We start from the raw sequence: 25,242 nt of genomic DNA on the forward strand, positions 1-25,242 counted from the left end.
CAACGAATCGTACTCCTGCTTCACAACGGTGTATCTCAGGAGCACCTCACTCGATGTTGGCACCTTGTCCTGATCAGCAAAGCGGAGGAATGCATACAATGGCTGAACGGAATCAACAACCATTTTAAGATTGTCCCACCATGGTAAGCTGAAGCGGTTACCGAGCTTCCTTTGTCGGTTATCGATCTGCATCACGGAGTCCGCGTAGCTCGTCGAAGTTGGTCGGTTACCGCTGCGATGTGGTCGGTTACCGAGCCTAGGAGCTCGATAACCGCTGCTCCGACACCGGAATCACGCCGGACAGCAGCAGATTTGGTCGAGCGGGCGACAAAGCTGCTTCTTCAGCTGCGAGAAGGAGCGTGGGGAATCTCTGCTGTGCACAGTGCTCACCACACCGCCGGCATCCTTATCCCTTCCATGTAGGCCAAAACGGGCCGCAAATTACTGTGCATTCGACCCATATCAGCCTTTTGCACATATCAGCCCATTTAACCGAGTTATGCACTTTGATCATCAATTTGGTGCTGCAAACAAGATTTGTTTTGAATTTTGTTTGCATAGATACTTTTAGAATTCGCTCTAGTTTTTTATGGAATTTTTTTTGGATTTTTTTTTTAGTTTTTTCAAAATCGGTTTGAATTTTTTGAATTCAAATTCGGTTAGCGCTCGAACTTTGAAATTGAGCCGGATACAGATGCCAGGTTATTGCGTATTTTAGTCGGTTACCAACAAATTTTTGAACCCTGGAGCAGAGTAGCCCGTCGGCGTCATCTCTCATCGCGACCATGGGGAGACAACGACACATATGAGCACGTGAGCACGTGAGAGATGAAAGGGAGAGAGAAGTGGAAGAAGGAAGAAGATCAGAATAATTTTATCTAAAAATCTTCATAATAATATATCTTAAAGAAGAAGTAATTTGTAATGATATTTTTCAAAACAAATTGCCATGACACGGATCTCATCAACTTTTTTTTTATTACACTCGTCTTCTTCTTCTTACCTAGATCCAAGAGATTTCTCCATCCCCGAACTGCTTGACCTGACGGAAGGGGCAATAAAATTTTGATTTTTCTAGCCACCTCCTCCCCAAATCTCCACGAGCTCCCCTCGCACGCAGATCCCCGGCCATTTCCTCCCGAAGAACCCCATACCCGTCTCCGAGCTCCCAACCCCGCCTCCCAAACCGGCGGCGTCTCCGCGCCGGAGCGGCAGGGTAGAGGCGCCGTTTTGATCCACTCCGCTGCGGATTTCGTGCGCATTTCCGCTGAAATCTTTCGATAAGGTTTCGCCATTTCGCCGCACGGGCCCGATCCGGGTGGTAAGTTTGGATCGTGGTAAGGATCTGAGGGGCTGGTGGGGTCGAATCTGCCTCTCTCTTTTTACTATTTCACTTGCAAAGATCTTGCCTTTGGCGTCTTGCATGTGCAGGAGGTGAAGATCTCTGAACTTTTAATCGGTGTTCTTGGCCAGGTGCTCCCGTAGATGGCGAGGGTGGGGACGGGTGTTGTTCTTGCGGTGGTGGTGTTGGCTTGTGCGCTGGGAGCGAGAGCTGATGGCTCTGATCACAAGTATAAGGAGGGGGATCATGTTCCGCTCTACGCGAACAAAGTCGGGCCCTTCCACAATCCAAGGTATATCATACTCCTGCAATGTGCAAGCGTTAGATATGGGATCGAATTTGCCGAGCACTCTGTGCCGAGCACAAGTTTGTTGTTTATGAGTTGATTTAAAATATGATTACTGCTAGGATGGACTTAGGAGCTTGAATAGTAAGTATTTCACGGGTCATGTGTTAGTTGCTATGAATCGGTAACTATGGTATTCTTCAATTATAGGAATGGGGCTCTAGGATAGCAATGGTAGTTGGTGTTACTTGTTACGGTGTCTTTGTGATTTCACATCCACAATCTAGAAATAAGCAGTATGGACATAGTTTTCATGGCGTCAGGATATCGTTGCCATAACGCCAATATATTAGCGTGGCGGAGAACAACGTCTTGCCACAGGGACGCCACAGCTTTGTGTGTTGTGGCGGGTGCAACAGAGAGAGGAGTACCTGTCTGTGTGGATCGCCGTCCGGCATCTGCCTCAGCCTCTCGCTCTAGATCTCCCGAGCCGGCTGCCCCCGGCTGCCGCCCATGCTCAGTGCAGATCCGGAGGGAGTAGGCGGTGTGGGGAGGGCGGAAGGAGCAGGTGGGTGCGAGGAGGGCAGAGTGAGCGATGGCGCGGGGAGGGCGGAGTGAAGGCTAGGGTAAAGGTTAGTTGAAGGGTGGTTGGGCTGGCTTATATGGGCCGAATTAGTGGGTTGGGTTGGCTGCAACCCCTTTTATTTGTGTATTCCCCTTTTCTTTCTTTTTTTCTTTCTTTTTTATATGTACTGTATATTAGGAAAAAGTATTGAAATATGTGTATTCACCACGTCGATGTGTTTACGGTGTCACCACGCTACGCGCCATAGGCGCTGTAAAGTTGTCGATGTGTTTATGGTGTCGCCACGCTACGCGCCATAGACGCTGTAAAGTTGTGAAGGTGGTGGGTTGCCGTGCATCGCCACGCCGCCGTAACAACTATGAGTATGAATATTTCAATCAAAGGGAAAGGTGCCTTATATGGCTATATTGGCACTAACGCCACTTGAGTTATGGCATTTTCCACTTTTAGTATTGCCTCAACAATTGGAATCTACAAGGGAATAACCACGTGATGTCTCTATGGTAGCTGCTTGTTAAAATTGTCTTGCTTCCTTTTTATCATGGTCATGATAATTGAGTACTCGTGTATTGCAGTGAGACTTATCGGTACTATGATCTGCCCTTTTGTGCACCAGGTATACAAATGCCAATCTTTTCTGCTGTTACTTGCTTATTGTAGCAATCTCATTGATTGGTTCTGACCATGTCTTATTTCTTTGTTGTTAACTGCTGGCTTGTAATAGAACATCCAAAGGACAAAAAGGAAGCTCTTGGGGAGGTTCTAAATGGTGATCGGTTGGTTGATGCACCATACGAGTTGAACTTCAAGGATGACAAGAACTCCAAGATTCTCTGCAAGAAAACATTGTCAAAGGAGCAAGTTGCTAAGCTCCGGGATGCAGTTGCCAAGGATTACTACTTCCAGATGTACTATGATGACTTGCCATTATGGGGATTCCTTGGTAAATTGGACAAGGACAGGGAGCAAGGGGATGCAAAATACCTGTTGTTTAAGCACATCCACTTTGACATCATGTACAACAACAACCGTGTCATAGAAATCAATGTCCAAACGGATCCAAATGTGGCTGTGGATATCACAGAGGACAAGGAAGTACCGGTAGAGTTTTCTTATTCAGTGACATGGAAAAAGACGGATATTCCTTTTGAGAAAAGAATGGAAAAATACTCCAAGTCTTCATCTATGCCGCAACATCTAGAGATCCATTGGTTTTCCATTATTAACTCATGTGTCACGGTACTCCTCCTGACTGGTTTCTTGGCTACAATCTTGATGCGTGTGCTCAAGAACGATTTCATCAAGTAAGACTTTAATTAATGCATGCCATTCTTGTCACCTAGGTTGGAGCTCTACTAAATGCAATCTTAATTTCTCATTTTTCATTGAAGGTATTCTCATGAAGATGAGTCTCTTGAAGACCAAGAAGAGACTGGGTGGAAGTATATACATGGTGATGTCTTCCGTTTCCCACAGCAAAAGTCTCTTTTTGCAGCAATTATTGGATCTGGAACTCAGCTTCTTGCCCTGTAATAACTCGTTCAGTTTACAGTAAAGATTATGTTATGATTTGATTCAAGCTTTGAAATGATCCTAACAAGTTATAAATGATCTCATTTCACAGTGCAATTTTCATCTTCTTCCTTGCGATTGTTGGTGTTTTCTATCCGTACAACAGGGGAGCTCTTTTCACTGCCCTTGTTGTCATCTACGCTCTTACATCCGGTATTGCTGGGTACACAGCCACGTCCTTTTATCTGCAACTGGAGGGAACAAACTGGGTAAGGCAATGCGCAGCTTTCTTCAATTCTTTGCTGCTTTTACTCATTATGTCTTAACGTTTCAGGTGAGGAATCTGATATTGACTGGCTGCTTGTTCTGTGGGCCTCTCTTCATGACATTCTGCTTTCTAAACACTGTTGCGATAGCGTACAGTGCTACTGCAGCTTTGCCTTTCGGTACTATCATTGTCATTATTCTCATCTGGGCACTTGTAACATCTCCTCTCCTTGTGTTGGGTGGTATAGCTGGGAAAAATAGTAACACAGAATTCCAAGCTCCCTGCCGCACAACCAAGTACCCAAGGGAAATCCCTCAGCTGCCATGGTACCGAAGCACAATTCCCCAGATGGCAATGGCAGGGTTCCTCCCTTTCAGTGCTATTTACATCGAGCTGTACTACATATTTGCCAGCATCTGGGGGCATAAGATATACACCATCTACAGCATCCTGTTCATTGTGTTCATTATCCTCATCATCGTCACAGCGTTTGTCACAGTGGCACTCACATACTTCCAGCTTGCTGTTGAGGATCATGAATGGTGGTGGAGGTCAGTGTTTAAAATATCAATTCATCTTTATGCTTTTATCCTCATTTGATGATGTGCTCTTGTTCGTGTTTGCACAAGCCAATGTATCAAAACTATGAAAGAAACGCACAGGGAATCATGCAATTTTTAGCAACTATTTTTGGTTGATGGGTTGCTAAATCAGAGTTTGGTTTAGAGATGTCTAGAATTTTTTTAACCTGCTACATAAAGCACTGGACCTTAAATAAACACTTGAGCATCCAGTAAGATGTTAAAACTGCACAGTTTCTAAAGCACTGTACTTTCAGCAACCACTCCAAATTGAGCTATATTTACTGTTTTATTGTTTTGTATCAAAGTTTGGTTCTGAAATGCGTTGATGAATATAGGACACATTAACACTTGGACATATAGTGAATATAATGAAAAGATAAAATCTTGGAATTCTTGTTTGCAGCAAAAAGCCAAAAATAGTCATGCACTAGGGAACCGTATTTAGAACAACTTCGTAAATGTCTGCTCTCTTATTTCTTGGACTTAGTGTCCATATTCCCCTCTTTCACTTTGATCTTTCTTGTGGAATAAAAGCCAGCCATATCTGTTTGCAGATCTGTCCTGTGTGGAGGCTCCACTGGTATCTTCGTCTTCTTCTACTGCATCTACTACTACCACGCCCGCTCCGACATGTCAGGCTTCATGCAAACGTCCTTCTTCTTCGGCTACATGACCTGCGTCTGCTACGGCTTCTTCCTCATGCTGGGCACTGTCGGCTTCCGTGCATCGCTATTGTTTGTGCGGCACATTTACCGGTCCATCAAGTGCGAGTAACCTAGACCATGATTAGATTCGCACCAATCATGGCTGTCACTGGCTAGGGCAGCTTCAGAACCAAATTGACAAATCGTCGCCGGATTGTGCCTGAATTTTCTGCCCAAGCAGCTGCCTGCCCTCAGTCCGAACCTCCTCTTCGTTTTTTCTTGTTCTTTTTTACTTTTAGTTCATCCTGCAGCTCCCTGCAAGAAGGATATAGTGTAGGACTGATACCAGCGCCAATATTTATAACGATGTGTCTGTATTATGTACTCTTGTTTAGTTCAATGTGACCTATTACTTCTATGTTTATTGCTGAATCCTGTGTTTAGCTCCGCAGCATGGTGGAGAACATAGTGTGCCTATCTCTGAAGATGTAGATGCAGGATTTTATAAACGTTATTAAGCACAGAGCTAATCAAACATGCTGCACCTTGGACGTGTACAAATTTGAAGTAAAGGAGATTTGTGCTAGCAAGGAATAGTGTATGCGGCGAAATACCATCCATATGACTTGAAGATTTGTGCTAGCGAGAAAATCTTAAAGGTTGGGACAGGGCATGCGGTGAAACTGCATTCTGAAATGGGTATAGCTATTCTTTAAGTGCTCCAAGACTTGTTATATTTCAATCACCATCCTGGGCCTTTGGATCAAATCCAACAATCCTTCTTAAGTAGTTGGATGTTGATCAAAGTCTATAAGACGGTGATTGTAATAATAAATTTGTTTCGAGCAATTCCCTTGAAAAGTAACAAAACTTTCTTTTCTGTAATATAGTATATATAGTATATATAGTATAGTGTATCATTTATCTTCTGGTTCTACTGAGCAAATGGGCTCGCATTCTTGAACTTTTGCATCTTTTCTGCTCTCTCAAAAGAGGAGATGGACCCTCTCTCTCTCCCTAAAAAAAGAGGAGATGGAGTGAGACAGTGACATGAGATCAGATATCTTTGGATGAATTTGAATATAGCTAGAAAAGGCTTGCAGAGGAGTTTCTTGAACTTAAAAGGGAAAGGAAGAAAAAGGCAAGTCCAGGGGACCAAAAATGAATGTGAAAACAAGCAGGGAAAGAAGGAACACAAATCGAATGTGAAATGCCTCGGCTTTGCTTCAGTCGTCGAATATGTACATGGCAGTTTGCTACCTGACAGAGGCTAGCTGCGAACCCTTTTTCCTTTTCGGTCCATGTCATTCGAAGGTAAGCCGCAGATGCTGCGTCAAGATTCGCGCACGTCGCAGCTGGGAGACTAGCAAGGTGTGTGTCTTGAACATGGGCTCCGTCCCGTTGGGATGGATGGCTTTTCAGATAAGAAGGGGAGAGGTCCCAAGCCTTTATTTATTGATGGTATTTTTTTCTAATTTAAAAAGTAGTAATTACTCATTTACTATTTTATCATATATACATAGTCTCAGAATAACTCGTATACCATTCTCAATAATAGTTATTATTTTTTTAAAATAACAACTAAGCAATTATGTTGTTGAGGGGAAACGAGTTCAATTTCGCCATCCCCAGCTAGAACCCTGACCACGTTGCATTTTCCAATTCTCTTGTTTGCAATTCCCAAAGCATGTACTATACTAGTTTTTTAGTCTGGTTAGGTTCCATTGTTCCTTTTCTTCTCCCCCTGCGTAGGGGTTTATTCGGAATAAAAATTAATAAGGGCTTAACTTACATTTTTTATTATGTGGGACCTTATAATTCGTTTACGTATCCATAGTAAAAATTAGCCAACTAATATTGTTTAGAAAAATTGAGTGAGGGCCAGCGCCCCGGTTAGTCTTAGCTGGATGTGCCCCTGTGATATGGATGGGTGCATTCTCTGATTTTTCTCACAAAATCAGTAGATTACTATAGCAAGTGGAAAACAACGAATCGCTACGGATTCGTTGAAAGAAAACAATGAGTACACGCATAACATAATCACGCTTCACTAGCTTGACAACTCAACTTCAAAATTTATAACCACAGACCTAAATATATCTATTATCGTGAAAATGCATTTCTCAATTGTTAATGTTATGTACTTCAAAGAAAAATAGATGAAAACAATCATACAATGTTATGGGAAGGTAGAAAGAACCATGAGAAGCAAACGGGCTCAGGAGTTCGAGCTGGCCAGGAGTTCGAGCCCTTGATCTCGTATGATCTTATTTCTAATTAAAAAATTATAAAAATAGATCTCACTATAAAAAAATCATGAAAAGGAAGAAATTCCCAACAGTCCATCGGTCCTTTTCACCGACAGCAAATTCCCAACAAAATTCTACTATCAACTTTAGAGAGATGAGAGAGATTTGGAACGAAAAATTCAAGACAGCGATGGAGTTGATGCGAAGGCATGCATCCCGTCTCGCCGTCTCGTCCCACAGCGATCGATATATAAGTGAGGAGCGCGTTCTCCGATGTTGACGTCCTCCCACCCAGCTCAGCTGAGCTCCAAAACATTTTCTCTCTCCTCCTCATCCCCTACTCCCTAGAGAGAGAATAAGCACAGTTAGAGGAGAGCGAGAGTGTCGGTTTGGAGACGTGCTAGGTTATTTTATCGGTAAATAATTACCAAAGTTCATCGACAAAAATAACATTCATAATTTATCAGATAAATTTTATAATATATTAGATATACAGGACAAAATTCATGATTTATCGGCGTAGTATATAGGTTTGGGATCCTGCTATGTGTACAGGTAAGATTGGTCTTGTAAGTTGAACGATTGATGTCACGTGCAGATGAACTCATCTATCATCTGGTCTTAGTACATGATTTATGTAAAAGGCTGATAAAAAAAGTATTTAATTTGTTTGTTTAAGGGTGAAAATAACGAAAAACTTCAATTTGCACATATTGAGAAATTTGAACCCAATTTAAGGGTGCAAATGAACTCATCTATCATCTGGTCCTATTACATGATTTACGTAAATTATCTGTTCCGTTTGATCAATTATCTATGTGGCACTTCACGCTACATGTAAATTTGCACATTTGGAGAAATTTGAACCCAGTTGCCAGCTATCTCTGAAGACCAGTTTGACACTTTAGTTTGACCCTGGCCAACCATGGGTTGTGTGGTTACTTTTGTGCGTTTTCCCTATATGCTCTCTCTCTCTCTCTCTCTCTCTCTCCAGGTTTTGATCTTATTACCATCAACGGACCTAACTTAACATCAACAAGTTTGACATGCTTTCCCTATAAAAGCTAGAACCTAGACAAACTAAGCAATGGACCAACTTAACATCAACATGCCAAACTAAGATTTTTATATATAGGGCCATGGTGCATGTGATATGATGTTGCATGTGGACACAACGAACAGACCAATATAGTTTGGTCAAATAATGGAAGATGGGCAACAAATGTGCAAAGGCAGGTACTGTGTACTGGCGATGAGTATAGGCTAATCAAACAAAAATGAGAGGGAAATAAACATGCAAGAACAACACAACAGCTGTGTTGTGTGTGCCCACTCGTTTGGCAGAGCACTGTGAAAGGAAATGTTAGGGTCACTGACCTGCTATACCAAAAGATGGTGCTTGCATCTTTTGACTTTTGAGAAAGGAACATATATATGTGGACGTTTGTTCATGCTTGGTGATAAAGTCATGTAGATAAACTCAAATTGTTGGTTCCAAGTTGCAAGCAGATGGAAACACGAAACCGAAAAGGTAGGAGACGGTTGCCTTCAGTTGGGTTTCAGCTTCCGGAAGCATGGCTAGATTGGTTGTCTAAAACGACGGCCGTGCGTCTATAAACATGGCAGCATAGTCAGCACCAAGAACACATGGTGATAAGAAGAAAAGAGAAGCTTTCATGACGATTATCGGCTCATGATGAGATCGCCTCCACGGTACCAGGACATGATCTGTGTGTCTAAATAGTATTTTTCTAAATAATAGAAGTTTTATTGATTATCACCATTATATTAAGATGATACAACTATATAGTTCACCTTGACTTCCGTATATCTCGATTGCACATGGTCAAAAAAAAACAGAGAGAGAGTAAAATGAAACAAAGAGTACATGAAGCAGACTCAAAAGGAGGAAAAGATGCAAGACTACGGTGGCGGGGTGTCAATTGAAGCCCAGACTTCGACCCAAACTTGTAACATAACTTCTCTTATTAAAGATAATATCATTTCTATATAATCATAATGACCAACAAAAAGATATCACCGTAACTAGTAATTTGGCTTTTCATTCTTTACTAAGATCATGAAGCCGATTTTTAAACTTGTTTGATACACTATGCGGTGGGTAAAAATTCGAAACCAGACAGATAATAAACCATGCAAAAATGGCAAAATGACAACAAAGAAAGAGGTGTCTTATTGTCTCATTTTTGAGTAAAAACAACACTTATGACTTTCTTACCGTTGTCATTTGATTAAATTATTTTTGGTTAGTAACACTCTTTTAAGTAAGTACCATATGGAAACTTTAATTTTTAATGGTATTTTTAGTTTTCATAGTTTCTTGTTCATTATGGGTGCATCACTATGTATAAGTACCAGATAAAACGAGTTCACCGAGTATTTGCAAGACTGATTCAAATTCTAGCGAAACTCATCTGTGTCGAGGGTTAATCCTCGACAATGTTTTCGGTGTATACCGTACGACGGGCGCGTGATCAACGTTTCCGATGAATATGTGTGTGTTGAAGAAAAAATAAGAATACAAGTAATTATCTAGGTTTAGACCTCTCATGGGATAACAGGTCTATATCATGTATATTTTATTATAGTTTAGATGAACTTGTTACAAAACGAGTCCAATGAATTTGTTCCTCCCCCTTTATATAGTAGGAGGAGAGGGGCATATACAAACAGACCATGCCAACCCTGAGACCGGCCTAACACTGATGGAGCCAACTGCTCTTAGCCTATGATGACGAAGGGTGAGCAGGGCTGCCCTACTCCAGTCGACCGGTATGCCTTGTCCCATCATCGCGCGGCATCTGCCTGCCCGTGAGGTTGTCCCGTCACTACATGTCGCACGCTCACCTGTGAGAGCATCTCACTTGCATGGCCGTCCTGCAGGGCCATCCTGTAGCATTTAATGCTATGGGACAAGGCACTGCACCTCTACGTCAGCCACAACTCTGCTCACCGAGAGGAGATGCCTGGGAAGGAAAATACTTGAGTGAATGGCATTAAATGAGATTGCCACTGGAGAGAGAAACATCTGGAGAGAGAGAACGTGGGAGAGAGAAAAGGAGGATATGGGAGAGAGAAACATTGATTGCCACTGGACCCGAGGGAATCTCAGTTCCTCATGCACTGCCTTTCGAATTTCGAACGGACCAGTCCTCATGATGGTTGAGATACCACAGCAGTCCTATAAATGGAGCATTGATGGCTTCTCACAGATCCTCCAAAACCCAATTTATGAGTCGTCTTTAATATTGAAGGTATCAAAGAGAAAGAAATATCGCATCACCTTCATCAGCCCAGCCTAGAATTAGAATCACCTGGTTTCTAGTTAACTTGTGACAAAGGTTTTGAACCCAAATACTTGTTTCATAATATGTTTTGCTAGATCTCCTCTTCAGTCGTTAATCTAAAGATTCATTTACATAAGAAAGAGGTGTTTTGAACATTGAGGTCTCATATTCCTAAATCACCCTGATCTTTAGGTTGGTATAGGACAAATTCATTTCACTAGAGGATATTTCAATTGTCGCTTTGCTAGTAGAACATGGAGCGAAAGTAGTCAAGTCTTTTCAGTACCCTTTGTAGTATTAGAAAGAACTACATCATGCATGTTGGGAGACTGCTAAAAACTGAGTTAAGGAGGACAAGGCTGCCGCTTGCAGATAGATATTTTCCCATCTAACTACTGAGTCTCTTTTTAAACCGTTCATCTACTCGTTTCCCATCCATGTTCAAGAGTTTCCAAAAATTAATCGAAATCCCCAAGTAGCACAGGGGAAGCTCACCCATAGCGCATCCAAACAATTCAGCGTATTCAACGGCATTATTCCGGGACATAAAAAAAACAATTCGCTTTTGTGGAAGTTGATTTTCAAACTAGAAAGTTGCTCAAAAGCACATAGCAGGAGCTTCATATTCTTAGCCTTTTCCAGGTCATGTTCCATGAAGAGGATTGTGTCATCAACATATTGGAGAATAGATAGGACATCCTCTATAAGGTGTGATACTATGCCACCAATTTGCTCATCATTTTTGGCTCTCTCAATGAGGACCGCTAGCATGTTAGCGACAATGTTGAACATAATCGGAGAGAGCAGGTCTCCTTGATGTAAACCCTTTTTGGTTTGGAAGTACGGACATGTGTTATCATTAAATTTGATCGCTATGCTAGCTCCAGAAATGAAGGTCTCCACATAGGCGAAAAATCTTCCATCTGGAAAACATGTAGTAGGGAAGACCACTTGACTTTGTCATACACCTTCTCAAAGTAATTTTTAAGTAAAACCACATTCAACTCTTTGCGATGAAGTTCGTGTATGGTCTCGTGCAGGATGAAAATCCCTTCCAGGATGTTTCGGTCACGTATAAAAGTTGTATGGGTTGGGCGGATTATCCGGTCCGTCATTCTATTTATATGATTGGTGGTCACTTATGTAAAAATCTTGAAGCTAATATTTAGCAGATAGATTGTCCTGTATTTCTTAATGCGACATGCCTCTTTGGTTTTTGGTAGGAGCATAATTATCCTAAAGTTGAGACTATGTAGAAAAAGATTCTCATAATGCAATTTGTGGAATAAGATCAGCAAGTCCTCCTTGATGACATCCGAAAAGCCTAGTAAAACTCAATCAAAAAACTGTTAGGGCCAGGAGCTTTGAAGATGTCATTTCCGACGTCAATCACTTAGGTGATATCATCTTGTAGGACCGAGAATGGCTACTAGAGGAGGATGAATAGCCGTCTCATCAATTTCTTTCTAAACAGATGGAATTTTCCTACTTTACCACCCAACGCACCTAAAAAAAAGAGCGGAAGCAAGAAACCAAGAGAGACAAAACACAATGAAAAATTCTTGAAGAAAGCATGGCTCCATGAAAATATATGAACCCTAGGTTCCATTAAAACTCATTTCACGAGTCATCGCCAAAAAAAAAATCACAACTTGAATGAGAGACACTAAGAACCAAGAATCTAGTCACCGTGTGAATAAATTCTTCAAGTTGATGAATCTAGAGGCAAGGGAGATTTAAGACCACTCTGAATGTGAATTTTATGTCTCTAGAAACAAGAATAACAACTTCTAGGTGAGGAAAAAATTTCAACTCTTGAGCAAAACAAAAAACACAACGAAAAACTCACAAACTGGGAAAGGGAGCCAATAGAAAGAGACTAGAAGAAGATAAACACAAGCATAAGGAACAACATGATTTTCATTACTTGCCGAGGATAACCTTTTTGGGGGCAAATAACAAAAGTATTTTGCTCACAAAAACTCTAACCTAACACTTAAGCTAAGCCTCCTCTTCCTCTTATCTAAATCCCTAGCACAAAGCTCTCAAATGGCTGCCTCACCTCTCCTACAGTCCTACCCTCTATTTATAAGTCTAGGGAGGTTGTTTAGCCCTTAAACTACATTGTTCCTAAAATACCCCTCTCTTAATGCACTCCTACCTACCACCGGGCATTTTGGTCCATCCTTTGTTCCATCTATCGAACGATCATGGCGCCTTCACGACTTAGTTTCACCTCGACGCAAGCTTCTCGATGATGCCACATGTACTCCATCCATCCAGAGTTTTGAGGCCAAACCGTGAAACCTTCTTGCATGTTTCTCAAAGCATGCCTCATCGCCACTTACTTACACCTTAAACAAGTATACTGATATCGACACATGTACTCTGTCTTGTGATTTTGACTGTCAGCAAGTCTCTCCCACTCCCGATCCCTTGGACCGCCTTATCACTTGCATCGACATCCCCTTCGTTTGACTTTGTCAACACGTCGTCTTCATCCATCCTTCCATGATTTGCTTGATCTCCATGTGACCAGCTAGGACCACCCTTGACTTCACACGGCTTCCTTAATCGTCTGCCACCAAGTATCCCGCTTAGTCCCGATCATCCCGTCATCGACCGCTACGTTGCATCTATCACCTGCATATCATCAGACAAGCAAACATGCATCTTTAACACCATTATAGATTAGTCAAAATCAAAATTATCTGTTGAATAAATCATCCCAGGCATATCGTGAACGTCGGATCATCCGACGTGTACATCCTCACCAGACCTGCAATTTTGCAACCCTCTAAAAGAATTAGTCTGGCATGTACAATACCTCATCGCCGGACCATCTGGCGAGTACAACTCCATCAAAAGCCATTTTGCAACCTCTCTCAAATAAATGCCCCGGTGAAGCCTCTGGTGTACACACCGGACCATCCGATGTATACAAAAGCTCTTTCTCTAAAAAAATTCTTTTCCAGAAAAAATAGTCCGGCGTACATTGCAGACCATCCGGTGTTGCAATTAATTTTCTCTTCTGATTCAAAACCCTTCGGTGTTAAATCTTCTGAACGTCGGACTATCCAGTGAACAATTAATTTTTTGCTTCTTCACTGAAATGCTCCGACGTGTAATGTGGCATATCGCCGGACCATCCGACGTGTATAAATTCTCTTGCGTCTGATCATCTGGCATGTATATTTTTCTTAGACTCAGAGACAAAAATGTTAACTCTATTTTTCTCTGCAAATTAGGTTAGCTATGATCATAATTGTAATTCATAAACATACTCATACAATCCCGACTTATTAAACCAAATCAACAACTTTATCAATCACTCATCATATATGTTAGGGGTCGTTATACCCCCGCCGGCCCCTTGGCTTAATTAGCTCAGCCTCCCAGAGGTTGAGCATGTTTCCGCCTTCTGAAGCCTTGGCCTTTCGGAGCTCAGCCTCCTGAAAGTTCGGTCTCCGAGGCTTCAGCCTCCCGAAGCCTCCCCTTCTAAAGCCCCAGCCTTCCGGAGCTCCACCTTCCGAAGGCTCGGTCCCCGAGGCTTCGGCATCCTGCTGCCCGGGTTGACTTCCCGGAGGTTACTGGGTGACGCATCAGTCCTCAATAAAGATATGCTAAAAAAGCAAAAATCAGTCGTACTTTACCTACGAGGAAGTGACCGGCATTTAATGCCTAGGCTAGTGGACGCGGCTCTGGCACCCCAGCATGATGGTACCTATCTTAACACCCTTAGCGGTGCGACGCCGGGCTGCAATTGGCGACCGGCTCGCCCCCTTCAGGGGGTAGGCACCACGATAATTACCACGGTGGATATTTATCTTCCAACATGATAGAAGTTAGTCTTCTAGGATAAGGTTCAGTAATTTTGCCAGATCCTGAATATTTGTACATTATGATAACTTGTACGTCAAGCTACGCATGACCCTATAAATACAAGGCTATGGTCCTCTGGGCAAAACAAGAGACACAGAGCACGAATCACAGCAAATCCGTGATCCTCCCCCTAAATCGATCCATTTTCTTATCATCAATATACTCGTGGTGTTCCTTCCTCTCAAACTTCGTCTCCAAACTTGAGTCTTCTACTTAGAAAAAACTATCGCCGTATTTGCTAGAGCAAGACGAACTCTTGCTCCAACAATATACTACCTCCGTTCTCAAATAGATATCGTTTTAGAAGTTTATAAAAAAAATAGATATAATATAAATTAAGATATATTGTAACTTGATTTCTCATATCTCACCGTACTTTCATCATCGACAAGTGATTAAACAGTATGATGAACTAACATTTGTCTCAGATCATGGGCAAAACTAACTGTATTGTTTAAAAAAAACTATTGGATAATGCTCATATATCCATCAGTAATTAGTTTGATGTGTACGTAGATAAGAAAATTGCCATTCCAGCTGCCTCCTGTAATTAGCAAAACAATAATAGTCATGCCTAGAACAAAGCACAGAACATGTCCATATTAATTCTCAAGGGGCCTGGAGAACATCATTTTTGCATTGCAGGGCTCCTACCCAAGGCCAAGGTACTTCCAGTTCAGGATGCGTACCAACCAAACCTATTGGGAGTACCAGTGCTATAAAGGCTTTGCCTTTCTCTCTTCTCTCTCCAGTGTGCCGTACCGGCAAAGTAAAAAGTAAAAGAGCGCAGCAGGGTGCAGTAGCATGTGCACCTAATTTTGACCTCACTAGCCAGGAATTCAGCAGGATGCTACGGTTTAGTGTTACCGATAAGCTAGAGCTCAGCAACGAACAGTTCCCATCCTTTTCAGAAATCACTAGCCAGGAATTATCACTGAGATTTAACTATAATTTTTAAGACTTATTGTAATTAATAATTAGGATTTATCACAGTGCACATGATTTATCACCATGTTGTGTTTAATTTCCTGCGATGGATCGAATCATTAATTTTATGATGAACTGAAGGTGTTTTGCCCTAAATCTAGAAAATGTGCCGATTATATTCATGTCTTAAAAAGGTGTCTTGCTCTATAAGCAGATTTGATTTTAAAGGAACTCCCACACCTAACTAAGCTACTATAAGAATTGGAGGTTATAAATGATTCCGGTGAAAATGGGTGAGTGTTAAATGTATATACGATGGGGCTATTTCAAGATGAAACCACATATATGTTGACAAAATTAGCCCGTATCCTTTTTTATGTAGCAAAGGAAAGGCAGAAAGAAAGACCACTACCCAAAACGCAATACTTGCCAACTATTGTCACTCATTGTTTTCCCAGTAGGTGCTTGTTTGGACACGTATCATCCCCTCTCTCTCTATATATAGAGGATTACATACTCTCGGTTTAAGTATATATTATTTTTTTGATATATGTCTTTCTTTCTAAATATTTATTAGAGGAGAGTATGTACACTTAAGAGTAAAAAAAATGTCCAGCTCTATCAGGCATTTATAAGTAGTAGTATTTTCATTAGAGGAGTATGTACACTTAAGAGTACATAAAAGAATTTATATATATGAAGCATATTTGGTATTTCGAGAGTATGTACTCTCACATACGTATCTTATAATATAAAAAGTATTTTATGTGGTAAATGATATGTTCATATAGAATATGAGTATATAAGATCATCCAAGTGGTATGTATATTTTTTAGTAATTTACACATATGTTTTTAGTATATTATGTATAAATATAAAGGTATTATCAAAATCTATTAAAATTGATAAACTTTTTTTTATTTTTTGTCTAGTTCACATGAGAGTATCTTATAAAGAGTGTACAAGCATATTCATAGTGATAAAAAAAATATTTAATTCATTTATAGTATATTATAATAGTAAATATGTACTTTTAGAAATACAGACTAGTTATATATATATCGTAAAGTGTCCAGCTCTAACAACAGGCATTTATAGTTAGTAGGCTTTTCTCCTTTTTGATATTTATGGTGTGCACGGTGAGGTCCTTATCTGAACTTTGGTCTATTTGGCACAGGGATCCAGATGGACGGTGGGATGTTGCCCACACTTGTTACGCTTTTAGGTACGGATGGTGACGCTTGACAAAGCGGGTGTTGAAGAATGTTATTTAGAACTTCTCTTCTTCTTCTCAACTATATTATATGCAGGCAGAGATATGCACTGTCTGGTCCGGAGGAATATAGGTGGCCGCTAGGTAGAGGGTATGTTGGTAAATACGCAAGGACGGCCGAATTTCGGACCTCGAATGACCGAAGGTTACCGCAAGCCCCTGACCAACCAGACCAACCAAACTACCTGGTAAAGCTCAACCAGCCAATTCAAGATGGATTGTTTCTGTGAGTATGTGCAATGGTGTCACATCGGTCATCTCTTAGTCTCACCACGTCAGCAAGTTATGTATTATATTGATTAAGAACCGACAATAATAACTAATTTGAAAAGAACAGATAATGAATAACTATTATTAATATATCACTGCTAGTTCTTTATATGAATCGATATTAATAATTGAGGAAGTATTATTATTGGTTTTCGTTTTGAACCAACCGTGATGATAGTTTGCGTCTCCTATGTAGAAATCAATAACTTTTTTATATGAAATTAAATGAAGACAACTTTTATATAAAATTTATAGCTCTCAACGATATTTATAATTTTGTAGTTAATTTTTTTATTTGAATTCATCTAGGTGTCCATATCAGATCCACAACCATTTTGACATCCATAACTTATCAAGCTCGACTCCTTTCGTTGTGGTTCACTCATGGAAGATGGTGAAATAATTATATATGCAATGCTTAACCACTAAAAATTATTAACATATTGTATGTGCAATGTTCTTCTCTGACTTTTATGTGGGTTAACTCAGTCCGAAGTTAGATGAAATATGGAATGATAAAAAATATATAACTTAGGCAAATGATCATCTCCAACGGTAGTAATTATATGGTGAAATAATAATATATATGCAATACTTAAGTTGGTTAATGTTGAAGAAGGAGAACCATTTGTCCTTTTGCATATTTTTAGTGAGATACTTGGAAATTTATAAAATATTTATATAAAAAATATGCTATGGATGAGATCTATAATTTCGTAGTTAATAACTTTTTTATTTAAAGTCATTTTGATATCTAATATAATTATCAAAAGTTTCTGATGACAAGAGTCAAAAGAAAAAAGATATTCTATTGCTATCACCAATCAGTGATAGGTAAGATGGTAAATGGTTTCACATAAGGTAACAGGTTTTGGATTTGACTTCGACGAACCATGCACGCGTATATTTCATGCAAAAAATCGTATAATTCGACAACTATCACTTTCGATTTCACGGTGAGTTAAAAATCAACAATGATACTAATTATGCACCAGTACTGACATGATTTTTTATAGTACTATGTTGTGCTATCATACACTGATGCTGACAGAAAAAAAAAATGCAGCCGGGATAAGTGGCCGGTTGATGTATACACAGCATGCAAAATATACAGGAGTAAAAAAAGGTTATCAGAGCAGCTGGGTTTCCCTCTCACCGATTGATGGGCACCGCATGCTTTTTCCTCTAACGGGACGTGTGATTTGCCGTCAAACGAGATATTAGTACTGCGAGAGATTTCTCCCGTCCCGGAAATAGCACTCGGACTTGTCAAAGGATTTCCAGATCCGCTGTCGCTGCTGTCCTTTAGCGACAGCGACCAGCGGCTCGCATATGCTCGATAAATGTACACATCACCGGTCCAAATCAAGGCAGCCATCCGGTCTCAATAATTCCTCAGGAAAAACAATAATTCCTTAGGAAAATAGATTTACTGCTTTCTATATTTCGAGATGTCATGGTCTACGAGGAGTAACATTTACCACTAATTTTTAATTATTATTATGACATAGTATGACGAAATTGTCTTTCAATTTACGACAAAATTGTCTTTTTAATTTCATTCGATCAATACAGATATAGGTACTGAAAGTGACATGATTAGACGTAGTTAAGGGTTACGAGATGGACTTCTTCTCACAGGTGGTGAGGTGTAACAAGTTAATTATCAATTCGAACTATATGAGTGGTGGAGATTTTGTTAGGTGGTGCGAATTTGGTGGAGCAAAGCGGCAGTCATTTATGTGGAATATTTATTTCTAACTCGTGGTTTTGATCATGTAATAGTTGAATATTATCATAGGAAAAGTAATTTTATTACTCATAACTTAGCCTGTCGAGTAGAGGGTTCTCAATCTTGTGTTTGGATTGAGGAACCTCCAACGTTTATTTTATCATAATTGGTGAATAATGTAGTGCTTATTTGATATTAATAAGGGCATTTGTGTTTTTACCTCTGTTTTAGAATGTAATTGTGATTTTACCTCTACTTTTTAGATTTTATGATTTTGCTCCTCTTTTTTCGGAACGAATGAGCCGTTTGCCCCTGTTTTCAACTCCCGTTAGGGATAGCCCGATTAAAGGATTTAAAATAACAAAGATAATGATTAAAAAATATCCAAATGATAGTATTGTCCTTCCATTCTCTCCTCTGTCCGGTGGCTTTCCCCTATTAATAAAAGTGTCATGATGGCTTTTAAAAAAACAGTTAAGGGTTACAAAATGCTCGGCTCGCTTTTCCAAAATGATGACATACGATTATGTACGGTTTATATAAGGTAAGTACCGACTTTTTTTAATCTCGAGACTAATGGCATTAATTCATTTGAAGCAACGGAACTGTTACAAAATCAATCGATCATTGGCAGCATGCTTACGACGTCGGGCTTGAAAAGTGAATTAAACCTGTATTACAACTGAAATATATAAGCAGACAAGACACAAGTTATCAGTTGGCGACGCCGATAAGTCAAATTAAAACGGACATATATACTGACTAGTTGTTCCTTTGAAAAATAAATTAAAGGACAAATCAGATGACGAAACGCAGAGAAGAACTTGTATTTTGAGAGGACTCGTCTCGTGGTCTTCAAAATAAAAGCAAAACAAAAGGGTTTAAGAGGTCCCTTGAAGCTATTTTCAGCAGACGAGTTAGAAAGGGACGTCCGATGCATGAACCATGCATAGAAGTGGACCATGCATAGAAGTGGATGTTACTCTGACAGTGACGTTAATAATTTTTTTTTGGCGCTAACCTTAAATTTACAATTCAAGTCTCTGGATTATCATTCTCGAGAGGACAGTCTCCATAGATTAAGAGAAAAGACGCAATATAATTTACTCAAACCACACTCTAGATAAGCAATTTCAAAGAAGTTCTGCAAGTGGTTAATTTATTGCGCTAGCTGAGATGGAAGCAACAAACTGACTTTGTTCTCATCCACAAATTATTGGATCAAACTAGCTCATGTTCAACCCAAGAGCTGATTTGACAAATATGTCCTTCTACCTACAATGTCAAGTTATTTAGAAATGCAATATTATCAAGAGTTGTGTGTGTGAAACCACCAAACAATAGGTATTAAGGGAAATTATTTTCAGCGTTTCTTGGGGCCGCCAGAGGATGTATTTGGGTGGAAGATTCGCTTATATATATATATATATATATATATATATATATATATATATATATTCAGATATCAAAAGGAAAGATGAGAAAAAGCGAGGACAAAGGTCAATTTCAGTTGTGCTGTCCTGGATCGAGAAGTGCATCAGTCTTGATTGTCTTGTTGCGATTCAATCTGATTTTTGATGGTCCTGAAAGCGCCACATAAGTTGGCTTGGTTTCCGATGGCGACCACTCGCCAATTTTAGCACCAAGGCGTTGTGTCCCCGTGATGGTAAGTGTGAAGCGTTGGGTCCCAACACACATTTGGAAGATCAATAATTCTTAATTCTACCGTGTTCCTCCATTTTTCGGAGGAAAGGCAAACCCGGCCCTTTGAGATCCTCTAGATGTCGTTCACACTTTACTTTTCGCCGTGAGACATACTTTTATCTGGCCGGCCTGTAGCAGCATTGACTACCTCAACTTTTCCAAACATCTGCTCACTTTGTTAAAAAATAACAGGTGTATGTTTTACTCGATCTTTGAAATTAAATTTTAATTAAGATTTTTTCATAAAATATATATTTATAGCTACAAAACATATATACTATAAAATTATTTTAAACTATAAGTCTATATGTATAATTTTAATATACTAGATATTTCTATAGTTTAATTAAATATTAATTAAAGTGTATAAAATTTGACTTTTAAAAATATATACCTACTATTTTTTAATGGGGAGAGTTTTTTTTAGCCTATTGCTTGAGTTGTTGTTGAGGTCACGAGAGTACGAGACATCTGAATCACAATGACACGTCAGTTGTACCATATGTTATTCAGGTAAGCTTTGCATCTTTGACCTTTAATTTCAACCTTGTTTATACAAATTAGCACCAAAATTTGAAGCTGTTGTGTAAACGTTCCGATAAGCACTCAGAAGGTATAGTACGCAAGTGAATCTGAATTTTGGACACGAGAACAAGAAAAAAGAAATACGACTAAAAAAGAGATGAGAGAGAGAGAAGGTCACGTTAGCACTGACACCTTCTGGCAGGGTGGTGACCTGGGAACAACTAATGCCTCGGCCCTCGGCGTCGGTTTCCGCGATCTCGCGATATATCGCGTCGCCAGGATTAGTCGGCGAGGAGAGAGAGAGATTGGGAGAGAGAAAGCGAAAGCTCTGAGTAAAGGAAATGAAAGCAGTTGTCAGGACGGTCTCCATTAATTTTGCATTTTATTTTATTCTATTTTATTTATTTCCCGGCTCTCTCTGCTCTCTCGTTATCTGTATGGCCTGGGGCAAAGTACGGACGGGATTGTCCTCACGCGAGAATCCTGTGCATCCGACCACCGATGTGCACGCCCTGTGGCCGGCCGCCGGCGTCGATCTCTTGACCCGAATTTATTAGGGATGAACTGCTGTTGTAGCACAAGTTATGTTCAGAGTAAATAGAATAATAATGAATGGGAAAAAAATTAGTTGATGCAAGCGTACATTAGGTTAGGGTTACCCTGATCATCATGAACTATGATTTACACTTTACAGGAATATTTTATACGTTATCAATTATAACACAATAGTAATTATTTCCAGCAGCATTATAGACGAGTATCTATAAAATTTGGACGCAACATTTAGTCATCATATCCAACGGTCTAGGATACGTGACTTAATGATTTGCAAATTTTAAGCCATCTTAAAACTAGGTGCAACCCTTTAAACCATAGCTTTTATGATAAAACTCAGTGGTTTTATACAAACCAATTTGTACATTATGAGACCATCCCCAACGGGTTCCCGTCGCGCGTGCTGTTCCCTTCGCGATGGGAAAAAGAGGGCGACGGGAATCAAACACCAGCTCCAACGCCTTCCCGTCGCGGGCCGACGCGCCGTGGGAACCTCTCTCCTATCCCGTCGCGGTTCCGCCGAGCGGAGCGGGGGCTGGCGGTTGCGCTCGCGCGCTTGGACGGAAGAGGCGGAAGCGAGGCGGCGACGGCGTCTGGGCACTCGAGGGAGATGGAGAGCCTGGCACAGCGCGCAGCGCTGCTACGGGAGTATTTGCAGAGCAGGTCACAGACGCCACCTCTCAGCTTCAGCCGCCACCTCCTCTCCTCACTTTCCTGCCCAGAGCACGAACCTCACCGGCTGGATTCCTCTCCTATCTCTTTGTTTCCCATCAGCTAAGCCATCCTCTCGAGTTCCTTCTGTTGCTAGCACTATAGGGTAATAATTTTGTGGGATTCGATTCAGGGAACGGAGAGGAGAAGCTAGATCGATTTGTAGAAGGACAGATCGAGGTGGGAGAACAACGGATCAAGTTGGGACAGGACGATATGAGTTCAAAGAACAGCCGATTGAGGTATGCCTTACTTGTTTCCTCTGATGTCATTCTGTGTGTTTTTTTTTTGAGTAAATACAGTGCAGTACAAAATTTGTATGCTCATCTGTACAATTATTGCTCATTTTTTGGATCTACGTAAGGATTTGCTTGTTTCTTCTCATGTAGACCTAATTCTGTTCAGATATAAGAACTTGTGTTCTCAGGAAGGAGCAGAAACTGTGATTTAGTTCAATAAGTGCAGCAATCGATTGTATTTTTTTCCCCTGATGTGTTAGGTATTCATCGATCATGTATTATCCATTTTGCTACTTAGGCGTTGTTTCTTGATTGTTCATCTATTTCAGAAATGCACATGTTCAGACTAGTTCAGAGATGCACATTGTTCATTTATAATTTTTGCTACTTTGATGACTCTCCAGTAGAAAGTTCAGAATGTTCAGAATTTCAGTTATTTCATAATAATGATTTCATCGTTTGATTTGTTAAACCTTATCTGACAAGCATGTTGCTGTATGAAGTAACTAGATTTGTGTGTATGATACTTTTGACAACAGATGCAAATTTTTGCATGTGCTTTGCGTGTGATGGACTGATAGTGGACGCTTCGACAACAGATAGAAAGCAAACTGGGATTGCTCCTAGATACTTGTACATGATTTTTTTTAGGCAAAACATACTTGTTCAATTTCTCATGTGATGTGGTGTGGTTAGTATTTCTCATGTGATGTAATTAGCTATATGTGATGTGGTTAGTATTTTCTTACTTGCCAAAGCATGGATACAGATGTTCACATTTGCTTATTCGCCCATAAGGTTTGATTAGTTATATATCCTTGCAGAGAAACTAGTGAAGGATGAGAGCCAGATGGATTCTTAGTTGTCCCCTTCACTTGTCTTTTGCATCTCAATGCGACTGGCTCCACAAAATCACAAAAAGTTTTCCATCTTAGAGCACACTATAATAGATTAATTGGCTTCTGAATTCTGATTGCTACGCCTTTCAGCTTTGATTATCTACCCTGAGCCCATATTGTTGCTTACAGCCGGCTTTTACTTTCATTACATTTTTTTTAGTCTCCCAGAATTAGGACTATTTATTTGTTTCTTTCCAGTTTCCCCCCCGGTATAAGTTTACATCATATCGTAAATTAGTAATACTTTTTTATTTTAGCTAATTTGTTAGTACTGTGTTTCAGGCATATACTGTACAAGTTCAGCCGCTGAAGCCTTGGCTTGACCAGTGCAGAGGAATCCCAGGTTGAGTACTTTCGAGAAGCAGCTCTTGAGAAAGAGTTTAGGTTTTGCGCAACCTCGTGTGAAATCTCTGTTGTTTTTATAGTCGAATTTTTTGGGAAATATTTTGTAGGATGAATTAGTGCAGCATCAACGAAGAAGCCATCTAGCTGCCGTGTGTATGTTCAAAAGCCAAAAGGCGATATATATAAAGTTTTAAATCTTCTGAGTAGTTCTCCAGTAATTGTAGCAATTTGTATTTTTTTTTAGTTCAAAAGCCAAAAGGTGATATATATGAAGTTTTAAATACATGTACAGTGTATACGTGCCATGTATTGTAGTTGTATTGTATACGTCGTGGTAGTTATGCGAAAATGATATAATATTGTAAATCTGTTAGGGAAGGGAATGGGGAAAGGAATGCTGTTGGAGTGCAGAAACTTGAAGGGAACGAGTCTGAGAAGGGAATCCCTCTGGGAAGGGATTTTAGGTTGGGAAGGGAAAGAAACGGTTGGGAATGGTCTGAAAAAGGCGTATCGTATAGTAACTTTTTTGAAGCTAGATCATATCACTTTCTTGCTATTATATGTAGAAGAAAGATAGCATACCTGTGATCTATCTAAAATGTCCATAGCCTCATGGTGCTTTATCATACTCAAAGGTACATTTGTCAGAATGGAACAAAGAGCCCCTACTCAGAAACACATACAATTAATGGACAAAGGAATCCATATCCAGAAAAACCACCACTAATAACACATAGCTCGGCAAAAGAAAAAACAACCATCACAAAACGGGCGGTTTCCAGAACTTAGTGTGAGTTTGATTGTGTGAGGAACTATTTAAATTATATTTAGATTAATTATTAGGATAATTATTTAAGCAATCATGATCACAATGATTAATCAGAATTCAATCTCGTAGTCTCAGCATGTGTTTTATATCCAGTATCAGAATACACACATTTACAACAAGCTTCATCACATTAACGTATAGTAAAGAGCAAGTAATGTAAATATATTACATATCCTTAAGTTATTGCAGTTTTCGATCATTTACAGAAAACAAATTTAGGAGGACAAAAGAACAATTTCATCTCTTAGCGACGGAAAATAAAGTCTTTTGACAACCAAAGATAGGATGAGCCATTTACCCTGAGGCACCACCCTAAAACAACATCATACAAGTATCTCACACTACCTTGTTCGTCACCAACATCGAGGAATATGAAATAACTGTATACTACTTCTTCCTCACCTGCAAAACTCATCAAAAGCAACGTGAGTACAAATGTACTCGCAAGACTTAATTCATAATTAGTACATATAATAATCCAACTTCAAAGATTATACATTTGAGGATGTGTGGCAAGGAAGCAACCAAAAAGAGGTAAATGAATTTATATGCATAAAACTTTTTATCGACTC

The 25,242-nt window shown here is 40.0% G+C and overlaps 2 protein-coding genes across 5 annotated transcripts; both read left to right on the plus strand.

The window, feature by feature from the left end:
• The first annotated feature begins 987 nt into the window (after positions 1 to 987).
• Positions 988 to 5,654, plus strand: LOC133895492 (transmembrane 9 superfamily member 2-like). Of its 4 annotated transcripts, none has more exons than XM_062335833.1 (8): positions 988 to 1,337; positions 1,474 to 1,634; positions 2,790 to 2,830; positions 2,939 to 3,518; positions 3,606 to 3,743; positions 3,839 to 3,995; positions 4,061 to 4,545; positions 5,133 to 5,654. In XM_062335833.1, the coding sequence occupies exons 2-8, from the start codon at positions 1,486 to 1,488 to the stop codon at positions 5,350 to 5,352; spliced, it is 1,770 nt and encodes a 589-aa protein (XP_062191817.1). In that variant the 5' UTR covers positions 988 to 1,337; positions 1,474 to 1,485; the 3' UTR covers positions 5,353 to 5,654. The 4 variants fall into 4 exon arrangements, with proteins under 4 accessions (XP_062191817.1, XP_062191818.1, XP_062191820.1 ...); XM_062335834.1 differs by having other exon boundaries at positions 988 to 1,321; XM_062335836.1 differs by lacking the exon at positions 2,790 to 2,830.
• A 15,875-nt stretch (positions 5,655 to 21,529) lies between these two features.
• On the plus strand, positions 21,530 to 24,047 carry LOC133896046 (uncharacterized). Its single transcript, XM_062336561.1, has 5 exons — positions 21,530 to 21,544; positions 21,988 to 22,310; positions 22,492 to 22,600; positions 23,779 to 23,839; positions 23,949 to 24,047. Exons 1-5 carry the CDS (start codon positions 21,530 to 21,532, stop codon positions 23,951 to 23,953), a joined length of 513 nt encoding a protein of 170 aa, XP_062192545.1. The 3' UTR covers positions 23,954 to 24,047.
• The last annotated feature ends 1,195 nt before the right edge of the window (positions 24,048 to 25,242 follow it).

This window comes from Phragmites australis, chromosome 16 (genome assembly GCF_958298935.1).
Source record: "Phragmites australis chromosome 16, lpPhrAust1.1, whole genome shotgun sequence".
In the NCBI taxonomy this organism is placed as follows: Eukaryota; Viridiplantae; Streptophyta; class Magnoliopsida; order Poales; family Poaceae; genus Phragmites; species Phragmites australis.